This window comes from Staurois parvus, unplaced genomic scaffold (assembly GCF_062004578.1).
Source record: "Staurois parvus isolate SC_StPar_1 unplaced genomic scaffold, SC_StPar_1.0 ptg000108l, whole genome shotgun sequence".
In the NCBI taxonomy this organism is placed as follows: domain Eukaryota; kingdom Metazoa; phylum Chordata; class Amphibia; order Anura; family Ranidae; genus Staurois; species Staurois parvus.
Window position 1 is genome coordinate 220,567 of NW_028317904.1, and position 23,389 is coordinate 243,955.

The 23,389-nt window shown below is 40.3% G+C and overlaps 1 protein-coding gene across 1 annotated transcript in view; it reads right to left on the minus strand.

The window, feature by feature from the left end:
* Positions 1 to 23,389, minus strand: part of POLD1 (DNA polymerase delta 1, catalytic subunit) — a 224,719-nt gene that overhangs the window by 21,477 nt on the left and 179,853 nt on the right. Inside the window, exons 25-26 of the mRNA XM_089671586.1 lie at positions 4,345 to 4,397; positions 2,448 to 2,545 (exon numbers count right to left, since the gene is read on the minus strand). Coding sequence (XP_089527712.1) covers positions 2,448 to 2,545; positions 4,345 to 4,397 — 151 coding nt within the window. The remainder of the gene's footprint in view (positions 1 to 2,447; positions 2,546 to 4,344; positions 4,398 to 23,389) is intronic.

Consider the following 23,389-nt stretch of genomic DNA (forward strand, 5'->3'; position numbering starts at 1 on the left):
ACTAACAATTCCAGTTCTGCTAACATGCTCTTTCCCCTTTTTGGTCCTCCTTTATGCTGTTATGCTTTTACATATAATTTAATATAATTCAATATTTAGATATTTATAATTGTGAAATCACGTCCTTTACTCCTGTATTTAATATATTTTAGCAATGGCAATTTTATGCTTTATATTACAAATGTATTTTTATTATTATTAATATTGACAGGTCCATCTGTCATCAATAATAATTTTGTAATTTTGGTTCCGCATGGTGGTATAGGAGACCCTTCCTTATCCCCTTCTTTGTTCCCATTGGGGTGAACCTGTTCTTTTTGGTCCTCTGCATATTTTTGGCTGATTTTGTCCCTTACATAGGAGACCGCTGTATTTGCCAGCTCCGGGTCGCCTCCGTTGCACATTTCCGCCCTCAGTGTGATCCACTTCCGGTGATAGACTGGTGAGTGGTGAGGGCATCTGAGCATGCACTTTTGATGTTCTTGCCCGGAGCACATGCGCAGTGTCCCGTGATCGGCACACATTATTCCAGAGCATAGGGTTATATAGCAACTGTGGCGTCCTCACTCACACATATACAGACGACGCCATTACGGTCAGCCCACTGCCATCATCTTTTGCCCCTACTAACGCTCGGCGGCAGTGTATGTCCACTGATTACAGGGATCCCATTCAATTGCATCTTAGATGCACAAAGTTTAGTTACATCCACACTGCAATGTTTTATACTCATGGGGATCTGATCAGTTTATCTGGAATGCAATTTTTGTATTGTCATATTATAGTCATTAATGTGATTTGCTACATGTCAACCTGAGTCCAAGATAACTCCTTTTTGGGCGTTACCTGCAGGACTCCACCCCTTCCTTTTGGTGGAGTGGTTGGGTCTCCATTATCACTTGGTCTCATATATAAGAACCATCAATATGTATCTTATTTACTGCTTCAAGAAAGGGAGTTCGACTACTGAAAAGCGTCAGCACTTTTCGCCCAAGGACCTCCGCTGTCCGCGATTGTCATCTTTGGCTACTTGTCTCTGTTTTTATGACTTTTTTGGTTTGTGAGTATGCATTTGTGATTTTACAATACATTTCCTATATATCACAGTAATGCACAAGGAGAATGTACCCTGTTTTTTCTTTTTTGTCAGCATCAAGATTCCCCGGTCTATCAAGGGCGCTACCTCAGCGAGTGCTAGATTCCGTGTTCTCTGTGTAGCATGAAGATCTGAGCGCTGTTTTTTGTTATTTGATGGCCAAGAACTGGTAAAGAACACTAAAGCTAATCCACACCTTACACCAAAGGTGTTCAGGTGAGTGCCTCAGCAGAGCATTGCAGGCTGGTACCACTCCTTACTCATACGTGAGCCCAGGTATAGCCTACAAGGCTATGCCAAGGATAAGTCTATCCGATGCGCTGCAAAATGAGTCCCACAGGTTCTGCAGCAACTAAAAGAGTTTGCGAGAAGAAAAAAGAATTTTGATAAAAGCAGAAAACCTAAGAAAAAGTTTGCTTCTCTCTAAGGAGAGAAGGTGTCCTTCCTTCTAGGAATCAAAAAAGGTAGCAGCATAACCCTATGTACTTGTATTACTTATCCTGTGTCCCTTAAATACCTTTCTTAAATTGTACATTAAGATATTTTTCAAGCAAAAATAAGTCACAAACCATAACATGTGGGGATGTGAGACCCTACAGAGTGGCATGCTCTATAGGAAGGAGTTGATTCTAGTTTCATTAGCTTTTAAATCTTGTTCTTAATTTAACAAAGCACTCATACAATTCAGTACATGTCTCATTATTAAAGTGGAGTTCCACCCAAAAGTGGAAGCTCCGCTTTTTTGCCTCCTACCCTCCCTTCACTGCCATATTTGGAACCTTTTGGGGGGGAGCAGCTATCTGGTTTTGACAGGTACCTGCTCCCACTTCCGGTTCAGTTCGATAAGAGCTGGAAGTTCAGCCCCCCTCCTACCTCCTGCAGTCTCCTGGGAACCTTCACAGGTCCCAGAACACTGCCAGACTGATCAGGATTCGCAGTGCGACTTGCACATTTGCAGTGGGCACCTGGCTGTGAAGCCACAAGCTGTCACAGCCTGGTGCCCACAGTTGAGATGCCGATGCTGGGGAGAGAAGAAGGAGAGAAGGGACGGCGTGGGTGAGCACATCGCTAGACCCTGGGACAGGTGAGTGTGTGTTTATTAAAAGCCAGCAGATACAGTTTTTGTAGCCGCTGACTTTTAATAAACACAAAAATAGCTGGAACTCCACTTTAAGAGTTTATGGCCTTTCTTTTGCTTAATATAGTATTCCTTAAATTGTATGTCACCCCACATACAGAAATGATGGCTTAAATTAAACGCAGTATAACATCCCCAAAATCGCTCATACAACCTTTAACAGTGTAAATCTCCTGAATTATATCCAAAAGCTTGATTCTGTTCTACTCTTACCTTGTACACAGGACATCCTCGTGTAAACTTCCCTGACAACGCTGACACTGTGTCCACAACCGAGAAAACTTCTCTTCCAGTGAACTCAGGTGAGAGATCTTATAATAGGAGAAATCAAATGACATTGTAAGCAGCACAAATCTATATAGGCAAATATTTTTCAGAAAAATTTGTTGAAGCCACACGAATACATTTTGGAGCAGATTTATTGATTTGTGGACGTGCTAGGAGTAACTTTGGGCCATGTTTTATTTTATAATCTGCATAGCACAAATAACAACTTGAGTCTGGCTGTTATCCTCAGTCATCACTTTAAATGCCTACAGAATTAATCTGTCATCCCCTTTGATAGGAAAGAGAGGAAAACACACTAAAATTAAGGGGAATGTAGGACACTATTTCCTAAAGTGTCCTCCAGCATTTGGGCACATGACCAGCACCAATATTAAGGAACTGAGTGGGGAAAAGTATTTCTGGCATGTAGCTAACTTTTATATGACATAAAAGATGCTGTATAGGGTTGATTCAAGAGGTGAAAGAGGGGCAGCACCGGGGGTAAGCGATGGGCTGCTGCTTAAGACCGCATTCACAACATGGTAGTTTCTTGGCACCCTCACCTTATGATAGAAATGAGGTGTGACAATTTTATTCCCAGAATGGGCTACTTTTTTCCCTTTGTAAAAAAACAAATGTTTGCTTAGCTGTACACTAGCAGCTGTTGTCACCTTCAAAAGTGGTCCCTTGTGAAGCGATGCATTTTTCTAGAAGACTGTGCCACTGCCGGAAACATTCCTAGAATGTTTTCTGGAACACTGTGCAGTATCTTTGTCGCTGTGTGCTGGATGTCTGGAATGTCATCAAATCTGTGTGCTTTTAAGGTGTTTTAATTTTGGAAAAGGCCAAAAATTGCAGGGTACTAAGTCAGGGAAATCGGGTGGTTGGTCAGGTTTCTGGGCCTCGAACTCGCAAACACTTAATGCATCATATGCAGGGGCATTGTCACAGTGGAGAATCCACTTGTCAAGCCAGAGTTCCAGTGCTCTAAACAGATTCCCGTAACCTTTTAATTTTGCACATTTCCATATGTCTTGAGGTTTTGGCTGCCCGCTTGGCCATCATGGACATCTTCCTGAACCCCTCCTTAAATAGCCTATGCCATTCAAAAAACACTTTGCTTCTTCATGGAATGTTCACCATTATCCTGTTGTTACAGAGCTAATGTTTCACTCTGCCAATTTTCACGCAAATTTGATGTTAATTCGCTGCTCCAGATTCCCGTCACTCATTTTCCACCAACAGCACAATGCATACAAGTGTAATTCTTTCTACTACTCCGTAAAAAGACTGAGTCAACTGGTCTGCAACCCAGACGAGTGCAAGTTAGAACATGTGTCGAACATGCTCGAGTGCGAATGACTGTCCGACTCACCGTCATAGGGCTACGTCGCGGGCATTCCGGGAATTAAATTGTCACACCATGAAATACCCCTTACCTTCTCTCTGAAATTATTGTTTTGGTTATCCTGGTAAATATTTTTAAAGCTATCCACTGCACAAAAGTTTCTGACAAGGCTGTCGGCTCTCACGTAATCCTTTCTCTCAGCTTGGGAGTTCTATGCAGCATCCTCCCCTCCTAGGGAATCTAACTGCTGAATGCTGGCTTCTGAGTGGCTTACTAGTGAGGGTCAATCAGAAGATGGCGTGGAGAAATAACATTCCTTACTGCCTCTTTTCGAGAGAAATTACAGTGGTGTTGGCAGGGCCAACTTTTACTTATATTGACTAGCACAAGACAAATTTAGAGCTGTACATTTGTTTATTTGTTCTTTTTGAACCGCACCTCTCTAGATTTGCATGGCCTCATAAAGGTAAATGGGCACTACTAAGACCAACTGACCTCTTTCTGGTGTAGTTCAGATTCTCTTGTTTTGCAGTAATTGCACACCGCACCTGTAGCAACAAAAAATGAAGTAAATACCAAGGGGAACAAGGATAACTTAATGATTACTTAACTTAATGCAGTGCTTCTCAATTATTTTCTGTCATGCCCCCCCTAGGAAGAAGAAAACATTTCGCGCCCCCCCGCACGACTGTAAATAGTATCATTTGTCTATAAAATTGTTATAAGTACAACATTGGTGTCAGTGGGAGGAATAGCGTCCCATCATTGGTGTCAGTGGGAGGAATAGTGTCCCAACATTGGTGTCAGTGGGAGGAATAGCGCCCCATCATTGGTGTCAGTGGGAGGAATAGCGCCCCATCATTGGTGTCAGTGGGAGGAATAGTGTCCCAACATTGGTGTCAGTGGGAGGAATAGCGCCCCATCATTGGTGTCAGTGGGAGGAATAGCGCCCCATCATTGGTGTCAGTGGGAGGAATAGTGTCCCAACATTGGTGTCAGTGGGAGGAATAGTACCCTGTCAGTGGGGAGAGGAATAGTGCCCCATCGTTGGTTTCAGTGGGGGGGAGGAATAGTGCCCCATCGTTTGTGTCAGTGGGAGGAATAGTGCCCCATCGTTGGTGTCAGTGGGAGGAATAATGCCCCATCATTAGTATCAGTGACACCAATGATGCGGCACTATTCCTCCCACTGACACCAATGACACTTGCTGACCCCTGTTGCAGTATGGTGCTGCTGCAGCCAGCATATGTGGTTGCAGCAGCACCTCTGCACTGCACACTTACCGGCTTTTCCCTCACTCGATTTTCGCGGGCCCGCTCGGCTCCGCCTCCTCGCCCGTGATTGGCCGCCTGTGTACCTTTCCTGAGCTACAGTTCTGGTGGCCAATCACCGGTGAGGAGGCGGAGCCGAGCGGCAGGAGTGAGGAAGTGGCCGGAGTGACGGAAGGAGCAGCGCTTCCTGGATGGATCATCGTGGGAGCCAGGTAAGAGACAGCAGCCCTCTGCCCACCCCTGTACTTAGTGTCCCTTCTGTCGGAAGGGGGGGGGCGGCGACGCGCCCCCCTTGACGGAGCCACTATTTGAGAAGCACTGACTTAATGTCAGCTCTTACTTCAATATAAACTGTTTTTAAAACAAAACTACTGGACCAAGCCATTTGTCAGAAATATAATATTCCTAGCAGGCCTGCCAATGTGCTGTAGCAGCAATTGTGATTGTAGATCTGGTTACAATTGGTGGCAACCTAATATTGTGTGGTTGATTTCACATATTGTTTACAGTAAGGTGTACACAGACTGGCTTTGCACATTACAAATTACAGAAATTTCCCAGCACACATGCCAGCTAGCCTGCAACCAAACCAAATTGCCCTGGTCTACAAATTTGGTTCTAACTTTATAGTTTTAAGTCTCCAATTTGAAGCACATTTAGCAGTAGTTAAATTAACCACTTGACTACTGGGCCAATTCTGACACTTCTCACATACATGTAACGATCTACTTTTTTAGCTAGAAACTTACTTAAAACCCCCAAACATTATATATATAGTTTTAGCAGAGGTCTCAAAGAATAAAAAGGTGGGTTTTGCAATTATTTCCTGTCACATAATATTTGGTGCAGACGCTTTTCAAAAGCAATTTAAAAAAAAAAAAATCCACTTTAATTAATGTTATTGTACAAAAACACAATATAAATACCCAGTTTTATAGTAAAATGGAAAAAACGATGTTACGCTGAGTAAATAGATAACTAAAACGCTTTAAAACTGCGTATGTCCATGGAATGGCGCCAAACTACAGTACTTAAAACTCTCCTTAGGCAATGCTTTAAAAATGTTAACAGGTTGCCAGTTTAGAGGTACTGAAAAGGTCTGGCACTAGAATTCTTGCTTTTGCTATGACGTTCACGATGATACCTAACATGTGTGGTGTGATCACAGTTTACATATGCATGTGGGACTTATGCATATGCACATAAGCACAGGGAGAAGGGGGCGCTTTAATTTTTTTTTTCATTTTTATCTAAAACTATTTTTTTACAATGACATTTTAATTCTTTATTTTTGTATTCATTTTATTGTTATTAAATAACATCCTTTGGGACAGCATGGGTTGTGACAGGTCCTCTTTATGGAGAGATCTGGGGTTTAGACCCCAGATCTCTCCTCCGGCCTCCAATGCAGCCGATCAGACACATATCAGTCTGATCGGCTGCTTACCTGGCAGCTAACAGCTAGGTAAACAAAGAGCTGAAGTGACAAAATCCTTGTCGCTCCCAGTTTCCGGGGCAAGAGAGGAAGGAAGGAACATCAGTTCCTCTCTCTCTGTGCACCATTGGGGGGGACAGACCTCCTTCCATGGCCCACAGAAGTGACCGAGTGGCTGTTCAGCCAATCAAAATCCCTTCTAGCTAAAAGGCCAACGCCAGATAAAAATTCTGATACCGGGGTGATGCCTGTAGCTGCAGGCATCATCCCAGTATAATCACTGCAAGCTGAGAACGTCATATGACATCCTACGGTCAGCAAGTGGTTAAAGCCCGGTTTGCCTGGGGGTAGCCCACTCCTCCTTGAAGGCACAGGGGCACATTGGATACCCAGCAAGAGCACAATGGCAGCTGAAGGTATCCTATGTGTCCCCACATCAAATTCAGCTGACAAGCTGTGCAGATAAGTGGCTACCACCCCAATCTATAACTAGCCTTTGTAGTAAGGTGCACATGGAAGTGGCTTTACACATTAAAAACAGAAAATTTCCCAGCACACTTACCAGACAAATTGGCCCTTAGCTTATCTACTGTCATATGTGCTCCAAATAGGAGACTCTCAACACTATAAAGACCACAGTATACAGAGGAGCATTGGCGAGGCACTGTGGCTTTTACATATATTTGCAAATGCGTACAACAAAAACTTCTATTTTAACGCAAACGGTTAGACAGGGCAAATTTGGTTTGCTTGCAGGCTAGCTGGTAGGTGTGCTGGGAAATTTCTTGTTGTTTGTGATTTCGCATTTGTAACCGGCAGCGTGCCTGCTGACCTATTGCATCAGAGACCATCATTGCCGATGACGTTCTGATTGGGAGAATATATAATGATAGGCAGGCCAAGTATGGTTGCTGTTTTAAGAGATCTGTTCAGCTAGGTACCAGGGTGGATAAAAATCAATGATTTAAAAAAAAAAAAAAAAAAAAAAAAAATCGGATTTTTTTTTATTTAAATCGGATTTTTTTGAATAAAATGCTTTTTGAGGAAAATATATTACCATCCAAAGGTTATTCCATCATGAAATAAAGATTAGTTTTTTAATTATGTAGAATAAAGCTGTATATGTTTAATTTTTTTGGTAAATAAATTCCATTAATCCATTCACAATGTCATGCTCTTCCAGAGGTTTTTGTAAGATTATTGGGCAGTTTCTCTGCCTACAAGATATTATCACAGATGTTTGGTTTACTTTGCAGTTATCAAAACTGAATCTGACTCAGCGGAGATCACATGCCTCTTCTTCACAGCAAAAATGTTATAACATGAACAGAGTTAAGAAAAAGACCTTCATCCTAACTTCTACAAACCTATGAATACAGAACCAACCCCTTCAAGTTTCAAGAAGTCCAGTGAATAGAATAGAAACAATATTTTTCTGATTGTTTGGAGTAGAATAGATCTGCACAAGAAGAAAGTGAAACTAAGTGTGAGGAGGAAGGGGCTGACAGTCTACGTTTCTTAAAATATATATATTTTGTTTAGCCAAATTAGTTAACAAACATGGATGTTTAAGCAAATCACATATGCTGGAATGTTATTGTTTCAGTTGAATAAATCTATTTAAATTGTTATTATTAAGGTAATGATTATTTTTCTCCTTCCTAAGTACAACAGAAAAGTTGTCCAAATATGAATGATTAACCTATTAAACTGGGGATAAAAAAACTAATATGAAAAGTTGTTATTCTAAAAATCTTCATCTACTTGCATATTAACCACTTGACTTCCAGAGGATTTACCCCCCTTAATGACCAGGCCTCTTTTTGCTACTCAGCGCTGCACTAATTCAACTGATAATTGCGCGGTCATGCAATGCTGCACCCAAACAAAATTTATGTCCTTTTCTTCACACAAATAGAGCTTTCTTTCGGTGTAATTTGATCACCTGTGCGCTTTTTATTTTTCACGCTATAAACAAAAAAAAGCCAAAAATTTTGAAGAAAAACAATATTTTTTACTTTCAGCTATAAAAAATATATAGTAAACTCAAAGTTGGTTATAAATTTAGGCCAAAATTTATTCTGCTACATGTTTCTGGTAAAAAAAATCCCAATGAGTGTATATTGATTGCTTTGTGTGAAAGTTATAGCGTCTACAAACTATGCTATAAATACTGCAATTTACTCCATTTTTCTGCTATACAGCGCTGCGCTAGTTTAACGGACAATTGCGCGGTCATGCAATATGGTACATAAATGAAATTTACATCCTTTTTTTTCCCACAAGCTGAGCTTTCTTTTGGTGGTATTTGATTGCCTGTGTGGTTTTTATTTTTTGCGCTATAAAAAAAAAGGCTGACAATTTTGAGGAAAAAAAACAATATTTTGGACTTTTTGCTATAAAACATGTCCAGGGAAAAAAAATTAAAAAATCAAATTTAGTTATAAATTTCTGCCAAAATGCATTCTGCGACATGTCTTTGCTAAAAAAAAAAAAAAAACAATACGTGTAAATTAATTGGTTTACGTGAAAGTTATAGCGTTTACAAATGGCGGGAAAGATACTGGGATTTTTATTTTTATACTAATAATGGCGGCGATCAGCGACTTATGGCGGCGATCAGTGACTTATGGCAGCGACCAGCAACTTATGGCGGGACTGCGGCGGACATTCTGACATTGGGGGGTACTGACTTGGGGTCACTGACATCCCCAAAAACACTAATACAGTGATCAGTGCAAAAAAAAAACAAAAAAAACCACTGACACTGTACTAATGGCACTGGGGAGGAAGGGGTTAACTTTATTTTGCAGGGAAGAGTTATCTGAGTGAGGGGAGTGTTTTACTAGGGGGCGGGGGTGTGTGCTGGACGGGACAAGGCTGATCGAGAGAGAGAAACTCTTCTTTCTCGATCAGCTCGTCCTCGAGCTGTCAGGGAAGTGATAGACAGCACAGCTACTGCAGCTGTGCTGTCTGTCACTGTTTGCCGCCAATCGCCGGGAAACAGCCGGTAAAGACTGGCTGTGACCTGGCGACTGACATCCGCGGCGGTAATCGGCGGGACAGATAGGGCGGTGGCGCGCCTCGCACAGGCCCCCTATCTGTTTAGAAAACACGCGTTTTAAAACGTGGTTTTGCCTGCCAGTGCCACCCTGCCGCTGTATTTCTACAGTGGTAGGGCGGCAAGTGGTTAAAGTTATACCAGCAAGAATTAGTCTATGTAGAAAACTATGATTTAAATCAAGCCTTGCTGACTAGTGATTTAAATCAGTTTGATTTAAATCAAATCCACCCTGCTAGGTACATACCATCAGTTTTTTTTTTCGTTCAACCCAGCGGCTGAACGAAAAAAACTAAAGAGCTCGGGAGGAGCTCGCTGTACCAACTATGCGATGTTAGTACAGCGATCTCCCCACTGAGCTATTGTGTTCTGAAAGGGGGACTGCCCATTGCCATTGGCTGCCAGCACTGATCTGTCGGACAGATGGGTGTACACTCGGACCGAATGTTGTCTGATTTCTATTGAACCAGCTGACATTCGGCGAGTGTGTACAGGTCTTTAGTATGTCTAGCTAGCCCCTTAGGGTGTCCCATAGAATGAAATGTGCTGGATGGAACTAGCAAACTGATGTCACACATCCTCCAAGTTCTTATCTTGGACTACAAGATAATTAATGTATGTGTTGCAGAGATAAAAGTGGGAGAGTTTAAGTTCTTTAGAAAAAGACAAATTGACAGGGATAATACCAGTCAGTCCACAAAAGAGACTGTATTATCAGAAAACAATATGACATAGTACCATTTCTAGCAAAGGAACAGAAATTTTTCTGTACTTGCAGGGTCTTTAAAGGGATAAAACATGGGGAACTGTACAGGAAACACAGACCTGTACTGCATATACAGTATATGAGTACTTCAAGTAAAATCAGACCATGGAGAAGTTGAATGCTTGAAGAGATTAGGAAAGTAAGACGGCTTTAAGAAGGATGTCCTAAAGTTGATGCCCTAGGAAAGGCTGAACTAATAATCAGGATAACTGTTTGCATGGAAAGATGCAACTATGGTCAATTAAAAAATACAAACTAGCTTGAAAAATACCATATTGTTTTAAAAGCTAATTGACAAATAAGTTATTTTAGAAATATAAGAATGATAATGATAAAGCCCAAAAAAAGCAGACGTAACCTATGACAATGAGAACTCTTTTCATGTTCATACAAGCCCCAAAAACACAGGCTTGTACCTTTCCACTACTTTTATAGATTGATATTGCAAGGCAAAGAACAATGAAGGAAGTAGGTGGTAACAAACCATCCAGAACTGCATACTCATTTCTCTTTTCCTTATTATTAGTTATAAATGTATACTTTTCTTGTAAGAAATATATATGATTCTAAAATAATTGAAATGTTACAGTAGGCATTTTAATTGCTTTTTTCCAAGTCTACTATTTGGCGTCCCAAGAAAAATCTGTGAAGATCAAGCAGGGAGACTTAGCTAACATGTAATGTTAATACTGAATATAATGTAACCTAATTACTTTATGACACATTTTAAATAGTCACATAACATCTAATTGGAAATTATGTACTACTACACTGTATTATGCAGGTTGCACAATTTTGTAGCCTTTATTTACACAGTTCTGCTTTGCTGTCTATTGCAAAACCTGAGGGTTAAATAACTCATGCTGATCCAAGCAATTTTGGTTGATACAAAGCTCTTGGAAAGGAGCTCCCGCTTCCGTCAACTCTGTACACACATGCACCAACCCACTTTCAGCTAGAGGTTTTCTGTTAGAAATGAATTTATTTCACATTTACTGTATTTTCCTACTTCACAAAACAACCCTGCAAGACAGGACATACAGCCAACTCAATTAGAAAGCAGCTGAAATTGAATCAAAAAAAGTTGATTTCTAGAGGGTTTGCAATGCCCTACCGTGCATTGGTATTACACTGTATGTTCAATGATTTAAAGTGTATTTCAGTTTTTCAGTGGTAAATGGAAAATGAACACACAGTATCCACAAGTAATGGTTAAAAAGTTAGGCAAATAGTTTTTTGTCCTCTCTCCTAGGCTGTCTCCAGCAAACAAATCATTATTCTTCAATTAGGAGTCTTCCTTTGTTTTGTTTCACTATGTCTTCCCCTAGTGCTTTTTTCCTTGATTTGGGACAGGAAGGGGGGAAGGTTACAAGCCGAATCGAGTTTTACTAATATCCAGCTGTATCCAGAGAGATTTTCACTTACTTTTCATTGACAATGATTTCATCAGAAAGGAAGTGAAGGAAAATCTCCCGGCAGAAATATTTTCTTTTAAACCGAGTAGGGGAAGGCTAAAACCCTGTACAATCCTTTCACACTTTATCTAAAGATTAAAATTATGAAAGACGAAAAAAATTTGGCTTACACTAAAGGGGCAATTTACTTAAAGCAACCTTTTTCAACATTTTTACAACAGAGAAACCCTTGAAAAAAATATTCAGCTCTAAGGGAACCCCTGCTAAAAAGGATTAAATATACAGCTCATGGTAGGCTAAGGAGGCTTTTGAAATTCTTTCACATCTTATTTGCATTATGACCTAAATTGGGAGATTTTCTCTCACTGCCTGTACCAGATATCAATAAAAACACACTGAGCAAGCATATAATGAAGGGGGGCAGTCTCCGTCAACTCTGTGCTGCTCTTTGCAAAACCACTGCAGCTTTCACCTCATTTCCTGCACCAATACTGCCATTAGGACTTCTCAACTCCTCAAAAGGAACATAGACAAAGCTTTTCTAGTCAGAACTAGAGATTAGCTTTAATATTTAGGTCTGATTTGTCCAAAAAGACAAGAATGAATTGTGGCCTTCATGACTATCAATGCAGAACTATAGCCTACTTTATGGAAAGTTATGCTTTTTACTTTCCCAACATCACTGATACAAACATCATGTTTTTTCTCCATTGGTAAAACATACTAAAACTTGGTAAGCAGAGGCTCTTTTACATGTTCAGCTTGCTACCTTGATGCAAAACAGGATTTCCATACTGTCACTTGAATTGAAAGACAAAGGAATCCTACATAAAACAATAAGGGCCTTTCACTCCTGTCCAGGACATAGGGAAATTAAGTATTTGTTTAGATCTCCTAAACCTTACATGGATGTATTTTTGGAGTGAATGGCTTCAGCTCAGCTTGTAAGGATTGTCAGTAATATCATCTCAGGTAAAACACTGCAACACCATTAGTAAATTCAGATGGTTATTATTCCTAACAGTTTGTTTACCTTGCTGTCAAGCAAAGGAACCTAAACTGAGATTTCCATTTACAAATCAGCATCTGGCAGCTGAGGACAAACCCCTAAATCATGATGGGGAGAGTTCAGTTCTTGATATAAAGCTGGCCATAGATGGGGTTTTTTTCCAGCTAGTGGGCGGAATAAAAAAATAAAAACTAACAGATTCCAACATCAACACAAATGAGAGCTGCTGGGACTTTTTATTTTGACAGCGGGACCCACCACTGCCAGAATATACTAATCAGCAGCTGCAGCCATGGATCAACAAATGTTTTCTAGCATGTCCCTTTGACAGAATCAAACAATTGATCGACTTCTGCCAGGCAAGGATGGCCACTCATTGATCGAAATCTGGCTGGTTCAGCAAGGTTGTTAATGAATCTAGACCCAATAGACCCATGACTGATGTCCCCCACCTATGGTAAAGAGTTTGAAGAACTCCGAAGGCCCATTCCCCTGGGTCAAGATGCCAATGACTGAGAAAGTCCACCTACCAGTTTTCCAAGCCTTGGATTTAAATGGTGGACAGGCCTGGAACATGACATTCTGTTCACAAGAGGATTAAGTCTGCTTCATTTTAAGAGGCATTGTGCCTTATGCCCCCTTGATGATTGGTGTAGCCCATGGCTGTGGCATTATGTGACTGGATTCTCATTGGGTGTCCTTTGAGAAGGAGTCCAGTACTGAAGGGATAACTAGCAAAAACCTAGGCTAGCTGGGAGTCGGAGGGGTTATATAGGGGGATGTCACAGCAGATTTTTTGCCAGTGTATAATCACCTGAAGATAGATGCATATAACCCAGTTGTAAGGACTAAAGAAGCCTTTGTCCCATACTGTACAATCAGGAATGGTCTTTTTCCGATATATATTTGAATTATTTTTACTTATAGCCCTTCTCTCAAGCAGACGTGTTGCAAATGCACAGTAGAAACAACTTTGTAGCAAAATGAATCAATAATTAGCCTATCAGATCACCAGAATGAATAACCATAGTACAAGGTGCATTTATTTTCCTACTGAATCGTCCACTCAGGGTCTAATTCAGTAAATGTATTAACTAGAATAAGTATCTTACTCATCAGAACCAAGCAGCCTCTCTGTTTTATTTTAGAACGTGCACTATATGTATGGAAATGACCAGCTGTCTGGCTCTTATGGGGTACACAGAGCTCTAGGTATGTCAATGCATTAAGCCCAACATATTCTCAGAATTCATTAAAATTATGAAGTGCCACATATTCTGTATAGTGCAGCAATTAAAATGTTGCACCCTGCACAAAATCATGGGTGAGATAATAATACTGTCCCCACAGGATTTGTGTAGTTGGCTTTTTATTCATGTTAATAAAATCAACTTAGGAATTGGATTTTGAATGGGACAGATAGAAGCAAGTGTAATGACTAGGTAAGTCATGGTTGTGGAGGGTGTATACATGCATTGCAGGGATAGATTTGTACATAACCAGTTTTCAATCCTTCATTTTAAAAGGCTTGCAGTTTCCTTTAGTCTTCATTCTGTTTTTGTCTTTTTTTTTTTAGCTTTTTTTCTTGCTGATCTTTGCATAAAACTATTGCAGGCAGTTTAAAAACAGAAACAGATTTGTTTTTCATCTGCTTCCCACTGACTACAATGCAAAATTGCAGGAACATATATGCGACATGTTGTATTTAAAAGTTTGTTGTACATTACTCTTGTACAATCCAAAGCACATACAAACAATAACTAAATGCAAGAAACAAACTGCAGCATTTTGCACTGTCTCTTTTGCTGTGTTCATCAACATGCATGTTGGCATTAAGTTTTCTTATGGCAAGCCTGGAGCATCCTTACTAAAGCTTTTAAAGGAGAAGCATAGCCAAAGCCATGCTGGTTATGCTTCTCCTATGGATTACAGAAGCGCAGTTTGTTTTGCACTCCTGTGACCAATTTTCAGCTGACAGCGGGCCAAACCCCTGTTGGCTGATGTCACTCAGCTGAGCAAGGCTCAGGAAAGATTCAGACTTTAAAGTCGGAAACCACCCAGATGCCTGGACGGCTGAGACCAGCGTTCCAGTGAGTGCTGAAGACAGAGCAGAGAGCCAGTGACTGACAGTCATCAGCTCTCTGCAGGCTGTAAACCGAGAGCAGAGCGATCAGTGGTGTTTGATCGCTCAGTTCTCAGTCTTAGAAGTGATGGGGGACAGATGCAGCTGGGATCAGTGGTGCAGCCATCTAGATGAGTATGATTGTTTATTTTTTTGAAAGCCATAAATCTTATTTAAAGAAAAACATTAGACACACTATGGGGATGCTGACCATAGATCCTAATTGGAGTGCTGTCACTTTAAACAAACTTCATGTAGTGTAGCTAAAAGGCCTCAACAAATTTTGTTGAAAGCATAAGAAAAGCTTGCTTGCTGTTATACAAGCTGAAGTATGCATTAACAAGGCCTTAGAAAAGATTACAATTAAAAGAAATTCAGACTTATCTATCCAGGTTACTGGTTAAAGCAATGTGTGCTGCCAATGGAAAACTTGTGTTCTTAGACCATTTACAGGATCAGTCACAGCTAAGACCCATTCACCTGCTTAATTTAGTCTTGAGCTATTCAGCTCTGTAAATAACAGGGGTTTTCAGCAAATTCGATAAGGGTATACAAGCAAAAGTCTAAAAAGACTAGTGCTTCAGCTGCTGGCTGGATATGAAAAAATGAAATATTCATAAAGAATATTTAATGTTTAGACAAAAGTATGATTTCATATTTTAGCTCTCACCAAGGATGACTGGAGAAGAAAATACTTACATGGCAACAAACATTCCCTTTAACCTTTTCCTGTCCAGGGCCATTAAAGGCTGGATGCCCAGGCCTAATGTAGAAATTTTTGGGTAACCTTATAATAACATGTCTATTTTGCCTACAAAAAAAAAAAAAGACGTTTTTCTTCGTTTGTTCTAAAAGTTTGCAAATAAACCACATAAATTGAAGCCAAAATGTATTCTGCTACATTTCTTTGGTGAAAATAACCCAAACCAGTGTTTATTTAGTTGTTAGGAAAGTCCACAAACTATAGTGTATATATATATATATATATATATACATATATATATATCAATCACAAAAATCGATAAATCCTGATGTACTGTTACCATAGTAAAATTGTACTACTCTGGGCAAGTGATCAGGAATATATATATTTTTTTCACACATTATGATTGCTTATACCAACAAACACATTTAATTGGTATAAGCAAGCATTTTTACTGAATGAAACTGATTCATTCAATAGTTTTTGTTTGCGATTGGCCACAGCTGATTACAACTACAAATGGGCTGTGATTGGCCCAGTCTGTGCATGTGACTACTGTGACACAGCTAGCAGCACAGTTGAAAGCAAATAATGGCATTTTTTTTTACAACTCTCATGTGATCTGCTGTGATTGGTCACAGTGATCACATGACACTGGCAGCGGGGCGGGTGTAGTGATTGGTCATCGGCAGTGTCCGGTGGACTCAGCCGTTGATAGATTGCACCGAAGCATGGCCCGATTCTGGGAGTACATCATATGATGTCCTCCCAGGATTATAGGGATCCCGCTAAGCCATCATCCTACAACAGGCAGAGCGGGAAGGTGTTTAAAGTGGGTGTAAACCCTTATATATACAGTGGCTAGAAGAATGGGCACAAATTTCACTCTCTAGCTGTGCAAAGCTGGTAAAGACATACAAAAAAGACCTGCAGCTGGAATTGCAGCGAAAGGTGGTTCTACAAAGTATTGACTCGGGGGCTGATTACAAATGCACGCCACACTTTTCACACATTTCTAAAAAATTTTGAAGACCATTTAGCATTTTCCTTCCACTTCACAATTATGTGCCACTTTGTGTTGGTCTATCAAATAAAATCCCAATAAAATACATTTACGTTTTTGGTAGCAACTTGACAAAATGTGGAAAATTTCAAGGGGTATGAATACTTTTTCAAGCCACTGTACCTAGTGAAGTAGCTGGCCTCAGGAGATTCACAGAGATTAAACAAATCCTCCTACATAAGTTGCACCCAACTTTCTACAATCTCTTCTTCTCTACATCTATTGAAAGTGTTGAATTTATGCAGGTTTTCTGAGAGCTCAGAAAAAGGAGGAGAGCTCTGAGAGCTGATTGGAAGGAAGAGACATACCCCTCCACATAGCTCACAGGAACAGAGCTGAGGCTGTCAATCTGCTGGAGGTACCTTCCCTGTCACCATTTTTCTCGGTGTCAGGAAAACTTGTCAGAAGTGACTCCTGCTGATAGAGGAATGAAGCAGCAGAAGGAAATGATATTGCTTTTTTCATGTCTGAGGTTAACAACCACTTTAAACCGCTTCCTGACCGCCCTATACCAGATATACTGCTACAGAGCTGCCCGGGAGCGCAAAATTACACACACATATATATATATATATATGTGTGTGTGATTTTGCATTTCTGGGCGGGGGGGGCACGCGCGCCCTACCAGTGCAGTCATTCACGGCCTCGGCTTTCAATCACCGGGTCCCGGCCAGTGACTGCTCGCCAGCGCCCGCTGATTGACAGCTGTGGCCATTCTCCTCCCTGTCAGCTCGTGTATACTGCTTTACTTGCACACTTTTGCAAAGCAGTGTGCTTACAGTGACACACACGGACACAGGGCATAGTAAAACAGTACACAGTTAACCCTTTGATCGCCCCTCATGTTAACCCATTCCTGCCTAGTGCCATTAGTACAGTGTCAGTGCTTTTTTTTTTCAGCACTGATCACTGTATTGGTGTCACTGGGGATGTCAGTGACACCAAGTCAGTTCCCCCCCAGTGTTAGAATGCCTGCAGCAGTCCCGCAGTCCTTTATAGCGCAAAAAAAAAAACACGCACAAATACCACCGAAAGAAAGCTCAATTTGTGGGAAAAAAAGGCCGTAAATTTATTTTGGGTACAGTGTTTCATGAAAATGCAATTGTCAGTTAAAGTAACGCAGCGCCGTAACGCAAAAAATGGCCTAGTCAGGAAGGTCGGTAAATGTACACTGACCTAGGTATGTGCAGCTCTGTTTACAGTCTTGGTATGCCTTTGTTGCTGGGATGATTTATCTCTTGTGCACATGCTCAGGAGTTACATCATCCTGAGCCAGCCAATCAAGAAAATGCTGAACCCAGAAGGAGACTGGGCCGTCAAAAGAGCATACAGACCTAGCATTGCTGGTGGAAGTTAACAACTGGTTGATATAGTTCCGCTTTAATTTAAGTTCTGTGTAATCCAGACTTCACAAAACTCCTCACATATGAGGTAGACAAGTCTGCTTTTCGAGCTTGTAGTAGTTATCCTCTCCCTTTGCTTTAAGTACCACCAATTACACTCAAGCATCTAAGTTTGCACAACTTCCCCGATCACTGACAAAAGGAAGATGGTTGGGATCCTATAGTCCCTGTTTCAATGCTTCATGGGTAAAATACCCCTTCAGCAGGTCCTGGCCCTGCACTTTCAACTTTCTTGCTTAGGTGAAAATGCCCTCCCCCCTTAAGCCTCCTGGGATACCGATGTCATGCATCCCAGGAGGCTTTGGGGAAATCTTCACTGCAGTGCACATATACCTGGTGGACTATTGTAATATGAACCTCCTGCGCTCTTAAATAAATTGCTATTGACCGTGGGGCGCTGCTAACACCCAATCATATACCGTATGAAAAATACAACAATACATCAAATGGTGCAGCGCTCACCTATAGATAAACTATTACAAGAATTTATACTAATATAATTGCATATGTGAAAAAAATGTGAACTTGATCCCCACTGGGATCTATAGTGAGAAAAAGTGGTTGAACATAATAAACTCAAGCAGGGTCCCTCAGCCCTGAGGAAGTCACGTGATAACGGGACATAACGTAGGAACGTGGTGACGTATTTCCGGCGCAGACGCCATCTTGCTACACCCAAAACCCATGCAAGTACACCCATAGCATGTGGTTTTAAATGCTTGAGTTTATGTTACACAAAGTGCGTGGGCAATTGGCTCAAATTACTTTATATATTTAATTAAATGGTTTTACACTATGGAAGATCTTTTATGTTTTTACCGTGAATACAATACAATGCAATTTCTGAGGCAAAACCAAGAAATAGAGAACTGTGGAATGTAGTCCAATCATCCTGGGCTGGAATACCTGTTCACAGGTGCCAGAAGTTGGCTGACTCCATGCAACACAGATGTACAGCAGTTCTCAGAAACAGTGCTTATACAACTAAATAATAATTGATTCAAAGGAAAGCAAAAATTTCAAATATTTTTCAGTTTATATAGTGAATGTTTGAGTTTGTAAAGAAGAATACAAACACTGCTATTTTTTTGAACAGTCTAATATTCACTTTTCTTCAATTTTTTTAGAGGAACAACACAAATTTGATATATTTTTCTTCATGTTTTGATTTGGAATAGAATGTGTAGTGTTCCCAATGCATTTGTTTGTATGGAAATAAAAGCTATTAGAAGGATTTTGAGCTTTATTCACTTTTTTTCAACACACTGCTATTATTTTGAACACAACTGTATATTTGAATTTATATTCAGTTTTTAGATAAGCATTGGTCACTGCTATTGTGTTCTGTTTTGAGTGGTATTAATCCCAATATAAAGGATTTGTGACACTTTATTTCACATTTTCTGTCCCATTTGGACTTTGTTTGGATTCATCACTTTTTGAGGTTGTCACTGTGGATCCCTGATTAGGATCAGTTCACTTTGTTCACTGTATTTTAGTCCCATTTGGACTTGCTTGATTTCACTCTCTGAATATTATGTTCAACCACTTTTTCTCACTATAGATCCCAGCGGGGATCTAGTTCACGTTTTTTTCATGTATGCAATTATATTAGTATAAATTCTTGTAATAGTTTATCTATAGGTGAGTGCTGCACCATTTGATGTATAACATCTGCCTGGTGGACTCTCACCATATGTCATTAGGTGGCCGGCTGCAAGAACCAGGAAAAGATAGCTAGCCTCCTGATGACATCAGAAGAAAAGACAATGGCACGGGCCCCAGAGAGCGGAGATGAAGTGGCACCTTACATCAGACAGCACTGGATTCAATGAGCAGGCGAGTATGTTTTTTGAGGACAGACCAGCTGTCAAGGTAAGAGAAGGAAAAAAAATAAAAATTAAAGTGCAGATCCAGTTGTGGATGTTTGTCTGCTGGGATTGGTGGACCCTCTGACTTTCCACAGGGCAACTAGAACCCTCCTGGGCCTGCTCCTGTTTTATGCCAGGAATGCAATTGTTGTAAAATGGAAATCCCCTTCTGCCTCTACCCTGAATTTCTGGAAACAGCTGGTCAACTCAGCTCTCCCACTTTACAAAGCTACCAATCTATTCAGAGGCTGCCCACTAAAAATTCATAAGGTTTGGGACATATGGTTGGAATCTCCATCCACCAATTCTGATCCTGATACCTTAAATTAAACCTCTCTTACTTGTTGAGGGTTTGATGGTCCAAGAGCTCAACAGCTCTTGCCTGTGTTGTTTATTTTATTTATTTATTACAGGTATTTATATAGCGCCGTCAATTTATGCAGCGCTTTACATATATATTGTACATTCACATCAGTCCCTAACCCTCAAGGGGTGTACACTCTAAGGTTCCTATAATCTTATTAGAGGCTATTAGCCTTGATCGAGCCTTTTCTGGTTTTATTCCGCATTGACTGAGAACCCAATGCTTCAGAATTGTATCTCTGTGATCACTCCTAAATGGTGGACTGAGCTGTTTTTTTTTTTTTATAAGTCTTTTTTGTTTTAGCTCTAGAACTGTTAGTATGTAGGGCATCTTGCTCTTTGTTAGCTTTACCATGTCTTTTGTGTATGCCAGGGGAGCTCAACCTGTGGCCCACGGGCCAAATGTGACCCTCAGAGCCTTCTGATGTGGCCCTCCACCTCAAACTGAGTGCAGGAATTTTGGTGTGTTTTCAGAAAGTACACCACACCCACAAGATATAATAGACGTTTATGGCAAAGTGCAGCTAACCCACAGGAAACCCGTAGATGCACTGTGCTGCACCAGTGGTGTGGGTAAACCACAGTGCATCAGTGTGAAAGCAGCCTTATAGAGGACTCAAGACAGTGAGGTCCAGTTGGAGGAAGAAAATATTCATTATGCTATACAAAATAAAAAATTCTAAATTCTGAACCATTTCATTTCATTGTGACCCATGACCAGTTACCAAATCATTTAAGTGGCCCTTGGTCTTCAACAGGTTGAACACCCCTGGTGTATGCTGCAAGTCAGGGTATGCCCAAATGGTTCTGTTTTTGCATTTAAACATCAATTAATAGAATTAAAAAAAAAATAAATAAACGGGGAGTGAAGTTACTCTTTTAACTGAAGGGTGCATTTTAATTTTAGTTTACTTGTTACATTGCAGCTATTCACAAATAATTTGACCACATGGCTGCAGCTAATATCTAAGATCTAGACTTTTTTTTCTCTATCCTCTGGCAACCTAAGAAGATCCCTAACACAAATGGCAGAAAAGTTCAATATGACCACATGCAAACATACAATACATACATAAGGAAAAAAAAACAAAGTTTAACTACTTAAACTCAGTTAGGCAAATTACCTTTATCACTTGTTTGTTGTTTTGTATATGTGAAATATTAACAGAATGTTTTCCATAGAGCACTTCTAAAGACTTCTAAGGTCTTCAATGTACTGTGTATAGAATATGCAGTTGGTTTTATACATGAGAATGCGTATTTAGCCCAGTAAAACTCTGTTCTCTTCAAGCACCCAATCACTCGCAAAGGTATTTTTATGTTAAAGTTCCCCAGAACTGGGTATGAAGTGAACACACCTTCCTTGTAAATAACCTTCTCCTTTAGTAAATTAATATCTAGCTTTTTCACAGTTAAAAAAAAAAGGAAGTTTTCTATTGGGGCCAATTATGTTAAATTTTTTTAGACATAGAGGATGGAATTAAGAGCTCAATATCAGTGTTTGTTGAGAATTCCATATTTTACAGGGAAATAAATGATGTAGCATCATTACATGAAGACCTACTGTATACAAAATAAGGGGTTGGACAGCTACAGTTGTGTTCAAAATAATAATAATAATCACTGTTTTTGGGAGAAATGATATTTCTACATGCCAAATAATTTACTAGCAGGTGTAGTAGAGTAATAGAAATCCAACAGACCCAACAGTCATGACATGCATGCTGCAGATTCTGCAAAAGACATGTGCTGAAGAGGTTACAATTTGCCAAAGAGTATACTGACTGGCCTAAAGAGAAATGGCGCAACATTTTGTAGACTGATGAAATTAAGATTGTTCTTTTTGGGTCTAGTGGCCAAAGACAGTTTGTCAGATGACCCCCAAACACTGAATTCAAGTCACAGTACACTGTGAAGACAGTGAAGCATGGTTGCGCAAGCATCATGATATGGGGATGTTTCTCATACTACGGTGTTGGGCCTATTTATCGCATACCAGGGATCATGGATCAGTTTGAATACATCAGAATACTTGAATACCAACAAGATTGACGTTATGGAGTGGCCAGCCCAATCCCCGGATCTTAATCCAATAGAAAACGTGTGGGGCGACATAAAAAATGCAGTTTCTGAGGCAAAACCAAGAAATAGAGAAGAACTGTGGAATGTAGTCCAATCATCCTGGGCTGGAATACTTGTTCACAGGTGCCAGCAGTTGGTTGACTCCATGCAACACAGATGTACAGCAGTTCTCAGAAACAGTGCTTATACAACTAAATATTAATTAAGTGATTTAAAGGAAAGCAAAATCTTCAAACATTTTTCAGTTTATATAGTGAATGTTTGAGTTTGTAAAGAAGAATACAAACACTGCTATTTTTTTGAACAGTCTAATATTCACTTTTCTTCAATTTTTTTTAGAGGAACAACACAAATTTGATATATTTTTCTTCATGTTTTGATTTGGAATAGAATGTGTAGTGTTCCCAATGCAGTTCCGGGCGTTGGGCAAGTTTTTTTCTTTTCTAAATTTAGCATTTCTGTGGGCATGCAACGAGCCGGCTCTACTCAGCATCCTGAGGATGCTCCAGTGTGGTTCTACACTTTGGCTGCTTGTCTGGGTTCAGTCTTCCCAATGCAGCCCAACACGGTTGTGTGGACCATGTGGTCGGGCTGGCCGGTAATTGAAGCCACGGCTTTGAGGACTGCTGGAGTGGGATACAGAGTCCACCATCTTGTTTGTGGGCATTGCCCTTACATGCCATCGCATATGCCCATGAGGCTGTGCACAATTGCTTAGTGAAAACAGCACACAGTTAACACATTAACACTTGTTAGGCACACTGTTAACCCTTTGATTGCCCCTAAATGTTAACCTCAACCCAGCCAGTGTCATTAGTACAGTGTCTATTAGCACTGATCATTATATTAGTGTTAGTTCCCACCAATTGCCAGTTAGTGTCAGCCCTTTTTTTTTTTTTTTTAGCATCAGTTCATGCAGATTGCCATGAGGGACAAGTAGATTGGGACCCCGATTTAGTCTATTGGACAAGTCGTT